This window comes from Siphateles boraxobius, unplaced genomic scaffold (genome assembly GCF_051911475.1).
Source record: "Siphateles boraxobius isolate OS27281-9 unplaced genomic scaffold, OSU_SipBor_1 99, whole genome shotgun sequence".
NCBI lineage: Eukaryota > Metazoa > Chordata > Actinopteri > Cypriniformes > Leuciscidae > Siphateles > Siphateles boraxobius.
The window spans coordinates 1,415,001-1,427,779 of NW_027509229.1; the positions used below are offsets into that span (position 1 = coordinate 1,415,001).

Sequence of the window (12,779 nt, forward strand, 5' to 3'; positions counted from 1 at the left end):
TCTAAACACAAATCCTTAACTTCTCTCCTAATTCCCCAAACTTCCTATTTTCAGATCAAAATGAAGCTCTCCACTCAAAACCATTCAATTTTGCTGAAAAAGCAAACTTTCCCCTCAGACATTACACACAAGCACTCAAAAAAGTAATAAGTTGTTTTGCTTGTGGTTCCCTTTCAGTCAGCCACGTTCGACGTCATGTCAGAAGCAGAGTGACCACCTGGCTATTGCTCTGTTGCAGGTCAGCAGACCTGATTTTGCGGGACAATGCGGGTCACGAGGGAGAGAACTTAGCCTACTATTATTATACTAGGTGAATAAATATTGATTTTATATTAGATGTCTTCTTGCAGTGATGTTAACATGCTTTAAATTGCTAATAGGCTTTATAAAAATGTTAATGACGGCGCTGACCGGTGCTGTGAACGTCACTAATAATATAAAACCCATTTTAACTGCACAGGTCTATTCAATCTAAATAATTAAGTGAAAATAATAATCCAATCGCTAAAAAGCACATTTGCAAATAAACAAATAAATTCCATTAGGAAAGACTAGAAAGATTAAATGCGTTCTTACCGGATTCAGTGCATATTTTTTTTTGTCTGATCTGGCAGCTTCGAATAGGGCCTTCTCATTCATTATGTTATCCTTATTATACGAACAAAGGTGCTTTTTCTTCTCGGGAGCTCCAGATAGATCCATTTTCTGTTGCATTTTTTTTTGTCTGTATGTGTGTGTGTGAGTGGGGGGGGGGGGGGGGGGGGGGGTTAACCAATAATAACGGCTGCGCATGTTTAGTGTTTTCTTATCAACATTGTAAATTGAAGACGATGAAATAAAATGATGCAGACAAAATTAAAATATGGGACACTGCTTATGACTTGCGGGACGCGGGACAAAGCTTCAAAATGCGGGACAGGTGGTCACCCTAGTATGAAGGGAACTGACGAATAGCTCAATCAACTTCGAGTGGTAAAAAAAACAAGCAAATGGACATCGGCGAGTGCGATTTGCATGTGAACCTCTCCCCGTTAGACAGGTCTATAAGGAAGCATGCTTTAACCACTCATTCGAGCTTTCGCTTTGGAGCCGAGCGTTTCTCACAATTCTGCTCAGCAATCATCGGTCAATTGTGTACAACAAACTAGGTATAAGCTCTACAGTGAGTGTTTGTGTGTAACGACTCGTCAGCGGTGGTCGCTTCTGAAAAAGCTTTCTCTGCATACAGTTCTCCTAAAATAGTATTTTGCACGCTGCAGACTTCCTGAAGTTGGTCTTGCACGCTGTGCAGAAACTATTCCCCTGTGCGCTTCAGCACTAAGAGAGAGTTTTTTCCCTAAAAGAGCAAGCGGACAGCGAGTGTCTTTTTAAATGCGCCTCTCTCTCCATGCATTTCTGGATGCGGTTGTTTCCTGTGCTCATCTGATGGCCACGATTGCTGTCACACATGCATGGGCATAAGCTGAGATGGCGTTCGGTTCTTGGGTGGCCGTCATGAGAACGATGGTCGCCACGTTAGCACGCTGGTCGCAACTAGCCTTTCTCGTAAAGGCTTGAGTCCCCTTGTTGCCCAGCTGCTGCTTGTATGTAAAAGCACAGTTGTGGGTCTGCTCAACATTTTGGGAGATTGAGGATTACAGTAAGAGCTCTTCTGCCTGGATCTCCCACTCCTCAGTGTGTCGTGGGCCTTTGAGCCGCCGGCTGACAGCACGGGTTGTCCCGCTCTGGATGAGGATCAGATGTTGATAGCTCTCTCACTATCTTCGATGGTGGGGTATTCAGGGGTTTGTGGGAATTCCCCAGCTAGAGTGTGCAATTGAAATAAAAAAATATATAATAATAAAACAAAAATCGTAAATATTTTTAAAATAAATTGTAAAACTTATGCTATCAAAGTGCTGCTGTCTGCGGGGGGGTCATCCGCAACTCCCATGCAGCACCTTTGAGACAACAGCAGCTCTGGCTGCTAAGCTTACAGTGCCGCTGGACAGGTCTCCATCGCCCTGCAAGTCTAATACTTCCATTTGCAAGGTGGTCTTTTCGGCGACGTTGTCGAAGACTGTGCCTGGCATTTCTTGGCAGTCTAGAAGCAGGCTGAGGCAATCAAGAACCAGCTCGAACGCAACCTCTGATAACAGGCCGTCACATGCTGCCCCTCAGCTTGCTTTTGCCAAGAGCGACCGTTCCCCTGCAACCAAAAAAAGCTCCAGCATGGCTAGCTTAGCCGCGATGTCGAGCCCCCCTGCTGAAGACGGCCCGGTAAGTGTTGCATCGCACACTCGGTCCCACTCCTGAATGCCATGCCTTCTGGGTCAGGCCCCTGTGCTTCCCCACTGCGGGTACGTCTGTAGTCCCACTGGTTTCACTCACGTGGTGTCTGCGAGCCTGGCTAGTGCTTCCCAGCCCATCTCGCTGGCTCACTCGATCGGCTATGCGATTCGGTTCCCCCAGGGCATCCCCTCAGTACAGGGGTGTCCGGTTTACCTCAGTGGCAGACAGGGATGCTCCTGTCCTGCGTGTGGAGATCACAGTCCTAATGGCAAAAGACGCAATAGAGCTGGTTCCTCTAGCCGATATGAGGTCAGGGTTTTACAAGAAAGGTGGTGGGATACGAGCGATCTTGGATCTGTGTGTTTTGAATCGAGCCTTCACTAGCTTCCGTTCAAGAGGCGAACACAGAGATGTATTTTCGAGTGCGTTCGCCCCCAAGATCGGGTTTACAGCGATCGACCTGAAGGAAGCGTAATTTCATGTCTCGATTCTCCCTCGACACAGACCATTCCTACGCTTTGCGTTCAAGGGACGGGCATATAAGTACAAGGTCTTCCCCTTCAGACTGTCCATGTCGCCCCATGTTTTCTGAAAGGTCGCAGAGCTTTTCCGCTCTAAGGGAGGTGGGGATTCACATTCTCAACTATCTCAATGCCTGGCTCATCCTGGCCCACTCGCAAGATCAGTTGTGCGAACACAGGGACCTGGGGCACAGGCATCTCAGCCATCTGGGGTTCTGGACAACTGGGAAAAGAGCAAACTCTCCCCCGGCCAGAGGATCTCTTTTCTCTGTATGGAGTAGGACTCAGTCAACATGACAGCACGTGTCACGAGCAAGCGTGCTCAGTCAGTGGTAAACTGGTTGAATTCGTTCAAGGATAGGACAGCGGTTCCAATCAAACTGTTTCAGAGGCCTTTCCATTTGGAGTAGGCATGTTTTCCCAGTGCTATCCAATAGTATCACTGTATGGGGTAAGATAGAACAGCAGTGTCCAATTTTGGAGAGGCTGATGGCATTTATTCCTTTGAAATTTGGTGATTGTAATGCGTGTAATTTGCACGGGGGTTACGGGGGTCATGACCCCCTCAAAAATCAGATCTAGCTAATATAATACCCCCCCCCCCGCCACCCCCCAATATCATCACATCAGTCATATTGAAATAAATTTGAAATATTCCGAATTAATACTTTTGTTTGTTTTCTTTATTAAATTCATTTGCCAGCAAGAAAGATAGTATCATATTTTAAATAATCTGTAATGTATCACCGCCCCGACTACTTGGTATTACCCTATTTTGCGCGGTCGCTGGGATGAATGGTTGGAGAAAGCTGACGGTGCATGCTAAACGGATGGAAAAGATGAAAAGGACACTAAAAGGCAGCCAGACAACGATTTTTCATTGTTGATCGACACCAGCCAAAAAGAGGAAAAATCCTGACCAAACGGAGGTACCCCATTCAATGGGGCCCATTGCTAAGTTAGCTGTTAAGTTAGCTCAGCGTTGGCGCGGCCCACTAGAGACAATACAAGTGGGGCGCGACAAACAGGTTTTGTGCCCATCTTTTTAATTTCTTTATTTATTGACCATACACTCAAAACAAACAAAAAAGACACATTTAAATGTAAGCCTTACTTAACCTTTACACACGTAAGTTTAAAAGTTTTTCAAGGCGACCGTTATTGATCGTAGTTTCACTTTATGGTTCCCATGGAGACGCGTCATTCATTGCTTTGTAACGATCGCGTTAGTTGAGCTGTATGCGCAACGTATTTTAGGTATCTTATTAAAATACCTAAAAAAAATACGTACATTATTAGGAATTTAACGTTACCACCTCCGGCTCAATTTGAGATTATTAGTGAGTGTGTGCACAGTTCATTTCTTTTATCTGAATGGTATGTGTGTTAAGTTGCAGCCTAATATGTTGTAACATACCTTACAGATAGGCCTTCTTTTGTATTTAACGTTAGATGCTTTTGTTTAGATTTTGTTAGTGGATGGTGAGTTTTGGCGATGCCCACCAATATGTGAAATCTGTTCAGAATAAAGGTGCAAGCTGCACTCCAGTGTGCCACCCTGTATTGTATTGTGTAATGCATTGAGAGTTGAATTGTGCATAATACATTTTCTGGATGTAGGTGCATGTAGCAGTGATGCAATTGATTAATTTTTAAGTTCTTGGGTTTTTTTTCACAAGATATTGAACACACACAAAAAAAAACAATTCAGTGGAAGCTGCCACTGCTGGCTAGTGTTTAAACACTTACTTTAACTACTGTGTCATTATGGCATAAATAGTAGGGATGAGCGAGTACAGCATTATCTGTATCTGTATCTGTATCTGTTAACCATATGAATTATCTGTATCTGTATCTGTACTCGGACTGGGCGGGGCCTAAACCGGAAGTGGGTGGGATTTAGCCCGGAAGTGGGTTGGGTTGTCTTGAAATGGGCGGGGCTTTAACGGGTATGTTATTTTAAGCATGCAATTGATATGGGTTGATCAGAAATTGTTATATTTATTGCTGACTAGAAAACTATATTTACATGACCGCATCAGCATTGAGCTTTAGATCAATGGTTTTTTTGATCACGATAACAAACGAACTATATACAGAACAAGTTTTGCAATAATGAATACAACACATGTGGTTGTAATTATTAAGTAAAATGTAATGAACAAGAGTTTTCATACTCAACATAACTTTCTTTTTTTACCTTTTAATTTTTTTATAAGTGTGATTTTTTTTTTGTTCTTTTTTTTATTTTTTATTTCCACACCAGGTGTGTGTGTGTGTGAGTAAGAGAGAGAGAGAGAGAGAGAGAGAGAGAGAGAGAGAGAGAGAGAGAGAGAGAGAGAGAGAGAGAGAGAGGGGGGGGGGGGGGGGGCGTCGGGGGACTGTGTTCTACGAATCAAATAGTCAGCCGCAACATCTTGGCCCAGCCCCACTGTGGCATCCTGATCATCATCACCAGCCATGAACTGATCAGATTCATCCTCAGATTCCTCACCAGCATGCAGTGACCTGATGATGGAGCACAGGCCATGCAGGAGGGGGATGACCTCAGAGATGGAGGCGCTGTGTTTTGAGAGCGCCCGTGTGACCTCCTCAAAAGGAATAAGAACAGTGAGCATGTCTGATGCTAACCCCCACTCATTTGGATAGATGATTGTTGGAGCTTTACCCATGTTAGACTCCTGTGTCATAATCTGCACTGCCCTGCGCTGCTCCACCAGCCGCTGGAGCATGTAGAACGTATAGTTCCACCTTGTTTTTACATCTGTTATGAGCGTGTGCTGGGGGAGGTTCAACTGTGTTTGCAGCTCATGTAGTCTGTTGCTGGCTTTGCTTGAGCGATGAACATGGCCAGATATGCTCCTGGCTTTGGAGAGAAGGGATGTCACAACCCTGTCCTTCTCCAGTGCTTTGATCACCACCAAGTGAAGCGTATGGGACACGCAACGGATGTGCCCATATTCAGTCAAAGCTTTCACCATGTTCGCTGCATTATCTGAAACAACAAACCGTATTGTGACAGACTGACCAACAGACTCTTCCCACTCTCTCATCTTTTCCTTAAGGCAGCACAGAATGTTGTTTGATGTGTGCTCAATGTCCAGCACACCAACATTTAGCAGCCCTGCTTTCCTCTGTACTGAAGCTTCCCCTACACGTTCACACCAGTGCCCAGTAAGACAGAGATATGCATGTGCGTTGTGATTGCTGGTCCAGAGATCTGTAGTGAGGTTGATGACACCTCCTTCAGCTGCCTTCAGTGACTGGACCAACTCCCCTCTCATTGCCTCATACAGCTCAGGCACTACAGTTCGACTGAAATAGTGCCTCGATGGGATCTTATACTTGGGCTCTAAAAAGCCAACAAGTGTCTTGAAGCCTCTCCTCTCCACCACAGAGAAAGGTTCAAGATCAGTGCAGATCATTTTACCAATCATCTCTGTAATTTGTTTTGACCGGGGATGGTTTGCTGAGAATGGCTGCTTTGCTGCAAATGCAGTGAGTATTGTTGAAGAGGAAGATGAATGTGAGCCCTTAGCAGCACCCAGCTGAACACCAGTGACCCAAGAAGGAAGAGGAGAGGAGGAGGAGGTGCCTGATACAGTGGGTTTTCTCATGTGATGAACATATAGCAGATAGTTATGTAGAGATGTTGTGTTGTAATGTTTTGCATCTCTACCTCTGCTTAGCTTGGACTTGCATAGCTTGCAAATGGCTTTGGAGGGATCATTTTCAGATACAGTGAAAGAGTTCCATACTGCAGAAGTCCTCTTGATCTTTGGTGGAGGAGGACCTCCATCCCCAGATGCAATATTGGTCTCAGTGGGGGAAAGGTGGGTGCTACAGTCACTGTTTTCATTGTCACTGATTTGACCCTCACTGTCCTGCAAGGTTAAGCAAACTCTGACTGGTGGTGCAGTGTTAGCTGAAGTACTCTCTGTATCACTCATTATTCTGTATCACTGATAATGAGAGAGGGAGAAAGAGGGAGAGAGATAGAGAGAGGGAGAGAGAGGGGGGGGGGGGGGGGTGTTTGTGTGTGTGTGTGTTTGTGTGTGTATCTTAATTTGTAATATTATTCATTTATACCACAACTACCTTTATTTTTTTATATAAAATACAGCAAGATGTCAGACACTCAGTGCGTAAAGTCCAAAAAAAACCAGACAGTTTAAAAAAGCCAGCAGACGGTTTAAAAAAAAAAACTCCGATGGCCGGCAGAGAGGGAGAGAGTGTGTGTGTGTAGCTAATTATTAATTTGTAATATAGTTTACTTTATTAGTTTTATACCACTACTTCCTTTATTTTTTTATGAAATACAGCAAGACAGTGTCACACACTCAATGCGTGAAGTAATAAAACTGGTTAGAGCAAGCTGAGCTGACGGTTTAAAAAAGAAAAAAAAAATCTCTAACAGGCAGAGACGCGAGTCGCATTCTACCAAGCACCACGTCTGAACAAACCCCACGTTTACCAGAACTCTACTGGTTAATAAGTAAGTACAAATCTGAAGCTGAAGAAACCCTAAACGTTAACGGAAAAGACACGCCCACGAACCTGAGTGACTGAGGGAGAGACAGAGAGAGAGCTGTTCTCTTCTCTGTGTTCTGTGTGTGAGTGAGCGGAGCGGGACAGAGTAACACGATAAATCTGTATGTGTGGAGGAGCGCTGTGACTAGCCTATCACAGAACGCAGACAGTCAGCTACCCAATGAGGATTTTATTCAATCCGAGCACAGATATTGACTCGTATTACTCGTATAACACTTGTACTCGGCAAACGTGCTTTATCCGTACCGGATACTCGTTTCAGCCGAGTATCCGGCTCAACTCTAATAAATAGTCAAGTGAACAGCAGCTACGTTAAGGCTACGTTAAGTAGCCTAAATCAGTAAAAGTATCACAATGTGTTTCTAATACAGGAACGGCAAATTAGCATGTTACCTTTTACACAAGAAAATGATTCAATAAATAAATAAATTAATAAATATGCCGCGAGTTTAACCCCCCCAATGGTAGACCCAAAGTTACGCCCTTGGTGATTGTCCACTCTCCTTTGAATCTCTCGCCGGCAGAATACATTGTTGGCAATGACCCTGTGACGAACAGGACGGCCGAGGGACGTGAGAGAACGGCGCGAGGCCGGTGGTGCGATTGATAATGAGCAACACCTGTGAGCACACCGGTCTCGCATCTCTCACGGAGGAGCGGAAGCATAAAGGAGGAGCGACGACGTTGATGATCGAGAGAGGAACAGGCCTGATTTTAGTTGTTCTGGTTTTTGTATTTGTGCTTTATTTTAGCCAGCAGTCGTCCGCGAGGGGCTGCTGGCCGTTATGTTTTATTTTGGGTAAGCCAGCAGTCGTCCGCGAGGGGCTGCTGGCGGTATTTTAGTTTGTTTGTTTTATTTTAAATAAAGTTTATTTCGATTGTTCGCCGGTTCCCGCCTCCTTCTTCCCTGAACATTGCTACACTGGTGCCGAAACCCGGGAAGAGGGAGGAACGCGCTGTCAGAGAGTCCTCGCCGCTGTGGGGAATCCGCGGTGTCATCGAGCATGGTGCGCGAGTCGCCGCCGCTCGCCGTGGGCCGGAGCCTGCTGCCATCCGCCAGAAGGGGAGGAGCAGGGAGCGGGGGACTCGCGGCCATGGACGCTCGAGGTGGTGCGCTGGAGAGAGTTGCCGGTTGGACGGTCGAGCTCGCTGCCGGCCGCCTGTGTATTGGAGGGGCGGCTGCCATCCGGGAGGGAGAGGAGGAGTCGCCGCCGCTCGCCGTGGGCCGGAGCCTGCTGCCGTCCACCAGAGAAGGGGAGGTGCAGGGAGCGGGGGACTCCTACCGTCTGCCCAAGGCACCCGAGGAGCCGTCGCCGTCCACCGGGCGGCGGAGGGGCGTCGAGCCGTCCACCGAGGGCTATCCAGCGTCACCGCCAGGCACCGCGGAGGAGATCGCCCAGCTGGTGGGGGACCAGATGGCAGCGCGTTGTGGGAACCGGACCATTTTTTTTTTTTTTTTTTTTCCTCTCTCCCCTCTCTCGATCTGTCGCTCCTCATGCTTCCGTCTCCATTTCCCTCGGCTTGTCGGTCCATACCCCCCAGGGATCGCCGCCGCCGGGGGGGGAGTAGGCACAGGCTCGTGGGTACCCCCCGGCCTGTGAGGGGCGATGGGGGTATGTGACGAACAGGACGGCCGAGGGACGTGAGAGAACGGCGCGAGGCCGGTGGTGCGATTGATAATGAGCAACACCTGTGAGCACACCGGTCTCGCATCTCTCACGGAGGAGCGGAAGCATAAAGGAGGAGCGACGACGTTGATGATCGAGAGAGGAACAGGCCTGATTTTAGTTGTTCTGGTTTTTGTATTTGTGCTTTATTTTAGCCAGCAGTCGTCCGCGAGGGGCTGCTGGCCGTTATGTATTATTTTGGGTAAGCCAGCAGTCGTCCGCGAGGGGCTGCTGGCGGTATTTTAGTTTGTTTGTTTTATTTTAAATAAAGTTTATTTCGATTGTTCGCCGGTTCCCGCCTCCTTCTTCCCTGAACATTGCTACAGACCCTATTTACCAGCTTGGATTTACTTTCAGCTTTACCAATTTTGGATTCGTTTTATTACAGTAGTATACTGCAACAGCTACAGTACATGTATGTGTTGTAACACAGTGTACAGCACTCAAAGGTTACAGCAGAGAGCAGTCTGAAATACACTTACCTGTTTCCTGAAGGTTCTTATGATCGAGGCGACTGAGAAGCGACTCAAGTTTGGCTGTACTTGTTGCCCAGCCTCTCTATAGTCATACCATGGACAAGGACATGGTAAACTAGAGTGGCACGAGCTTCATCCGAGACTGCTTGCCCATGCCTATCCTCGTCCTCCTCCTACTCTTTCTCTTCCTCCATTCCCTGCTCTTCCTCCTCTCTGGTGACCTCGACCTCTTCTCTCACGTCTCTCTGGATCCATTGTTCCAAAACTGAATGAACTGACTCAGGCCCTTTTACAGTTTTTCTCTGCTTAGACACAAATCTGGGAACAACTCACCATTTTCTCAAATCTTCACACATAATTTTAAAAACTCACACCCAACAGTACAAACAGCTAACTTCTGAATCGCAATTCAAACTTTGCCCTTAGACAATACACACAAACTGTCAAAAACACAGACTTCATCACTGTTTGTTACACACTGGAGGGAATCATTCAAAACACTGCTACCAAACAGTTTTATAAAATAAATATTCAATTTTAATTTAATATTTTTTAATTATTTAATTTCATATTTGTTATTAATTATTATTTTAATTATTATAATTCAAATACATTTAATTATTTTACTTTGCATAGACTCTTTCTTACATGTTTTGTCAGTGATGTTTCAAAGGTCAGGTTTTTGTCCAACACATCATGTGAAGGAATACTGCTTTATCCATTTATGTAAGAAGTATGTCCCGAGTTAACACATACATGAAATCAAATGTAATATTAATGCGTATTTGGCTTGCTGTCCGGGGGAGGGCTCCGAGCTCGGAATTTTGCCCGAACCCAGAGTACTCCCCCTATACTGGGGTAAACCCAGCCGAGTGTGAGGTGATGGGGTGGTGGAGGGATGCTGAGAGACTTGTCATGAGACAGGAGGTGAGGAAAAGCTTTATTTATACTGGCTTCCTCTTGAGTTGATTGGTTGATTACCTGAACATGCTCCTCCCGAACTTTGTTACATAAAACTTCATTTATTACAGTACTATGTTGCATTTCTTTTGTCAGGGTTGTCCCTGAAAAAGTTATCAGTGTTGTGATTTCACAAAGTTCCAAATTATTTATCTGAAAACGGTTTGGTAGCAGTGTTTTAAATTAATCCAAAAACTTTTTTTCCAAACGCAGCAAATCTACAGGTTACTCAGAAACAGCATCAATGTTCTCATCATCTCGTCTCAGGTCTGACTCAGGCCATACAGTAATGTCTATTACAGTATACAACATAAATAGAGCAGTGCAAGATACAGTGAAATTCAACAATAAGCTTGAAAAGTTTATTTTCATAACACTACTGTAAAGAGATCTTGCAGTAGATGAAAAGCACATAACATGGTCAATTTGTATTTCACCTGGAACAAATGTCTTTTAATCCCGTCCCCTTCATTTTTCTTTTCTTCTCGTCTTCCACTTTGCACATAATCCCCCTTGGCCCTATTTATATTATCCTGAGATTCGGATTGGTGTGTCAGTTTTTACTTACCCGATGTTTACACATGGATAAATGTGTGCTATTTGAGTTCACAGTGTGACAATTAAGTTAATGATATTATGTCTTCATGTTTTCTGAATGAAAGAACCTGTGTAAAATGAGGACATTTTTGTGTAGAGTTTTGCAGAAAACATTGAGAAAATTGGAATGTGTGTGAAAACATGTGAAATGTGATTTTTGTTCTAGAACTGAAAGAATGGTTTGGGAAATTGAGCTAAATGAATCAGTTATAGTGTGTTAGCAATGAAGAAAAACTGTAATCTTGCATGCATGTTGAAATAGTGTTTATAATGGCGAATATCAAAGCCAATATCTACAATTATGTTCTATTATTTATTTGTGCAATTAATGGATAACAAAATGGCTATATATATAATTCAGAAGGCAAATGAGACAAAAAATTGCTTAAATTAATTTAACACCTTCATATCATATCATAGCCAAAATTAACAATAATATTTAAAAACAAAAAATGTCAAGGCTATTGGTAGATTTAGGCACTAATATGTTTCTGTTGTACACTTATTGGTCTATACAGGTCATTGCAGCCAGATATATTGCTAGATGGCTGTTATTATTTCTTGCACTAAACAGTCACTGATGTGAGCCTATTTTAACAGTGTTTAACGTTGGACAGTACCGAAGGGATGCCGTTCACACCTATAAGAGTTACGAGTTCTTCCTCCCAGACAATGAAGAGGCCATGAAGATTCGCAAGTGAGAAACTCACACTTTACACAACAGTGCTCCATTTAAGTAATATCACATGAGAAAGAGTGCTGTTTCTCCAAAATTAATATTAAGTTCTTGTTTATGGAACTGTTGTATAAAAGCAATATCACACTCACAATTATGCTATTGTTCTGAATATTCACCCTTATAGAACGAAAATATATTGATCAATATATTATATGGTGTAAATATACTGAATAATTTATGAAATAATGTAAAACTTTATTTTACAGTGTCCTTGTTACATATTTTACATTTACTTACCATAGTATTAACAGTAAATTATGCATAATTACATGCAACTAACCCTCAACCAAATCCTAATCCTACCCTAACCCTATAGTAAGTACATGTAGTTGCTTAAGATTATTCAGTACTTAAATATAACTGTTATTGCAACACTGTTACAAGGACATGTTAAAATAAAGTGTAACCGAAATAATATATTGTGTTAATATTTTTTGTGTTATATCATATATTGAAAAAATATATTTACAATATATTTAGACTGTAGAATGTCATTAAACGAGTGTACTTAGAAATAAATACACAGTCTATTATTTTCTTGGCACCTTTTCATTCTTTTGTGTGTTTTTATATTAGAATCTTATAACTTTGAGTAAAACATCCTTGAGAAATTTAAGGGAATCGTTTTCCTCATGTTTTCTATTTATTAAACTGAAACTAAATATAATCATATTAATAAAGTTAATAGAAATTACTTCAATAGATTTTCACCACTTAAATAAAGCAACATCCAGCATATCATGAGTGTGTCTTGTTCTTCTGCTGGACTGAAGCACAGGCTCTACTCTTCAGCACAATGGTGACACACAAAACTCACACAACAGAAACCCTTTAAATCCCAACAGAACATTAAACACTATCAGATCTCTCAAGATCTCAGCAGAGGAGGGTTAAACAACACAAACAGCTTTACCAGCTTCACTTATTACTAACAGTTCGACTTTATTTCTGTCAGACGTCTACAGAAGTAATTATTGAGAATCAACAAAGGTTTAGA

The 12,779-nt window shown here is 43.4% G+C and overlaps 1 protein-coding gene across 2 annotated transcripts in view; it reads left to right on the forward strand.

The window, feature by feature from the left end:
- The window catches only part of LOC143733417 (6-phosphofructo-2-kinase/fructose-2,6-bisphosphatase-like), a 60,645-nt gene that overhangs the window by 1,353 nt on the left and 46,513 nt on the right, over positions 1–12,779 (forward strand). The window contains exons 1-3 of one of the 2 annotated variants that reach the window (XM_077225129.1): positions 3,455–3,721; positions 9,506–9,596; positions 11,644–11,740. In XM_077225129.1, coding sequence (XP_077081244.1) covers positions 11,727–11,740 — 14 coding nt within the window. In that variant the 5' untranslated portion in view covers positions 3,455–3,721; positions 9,506–9,596; positions 11,644–11,726. Of the gene's footprint in view, positions 1–3,454; positions 3,722–9,505; positions 9,597–11,643; positions 11,741–12,779 lie in introns of those variants that run through there. The other variant, XM_077225128.1, reaches the window with a different exon arrangement.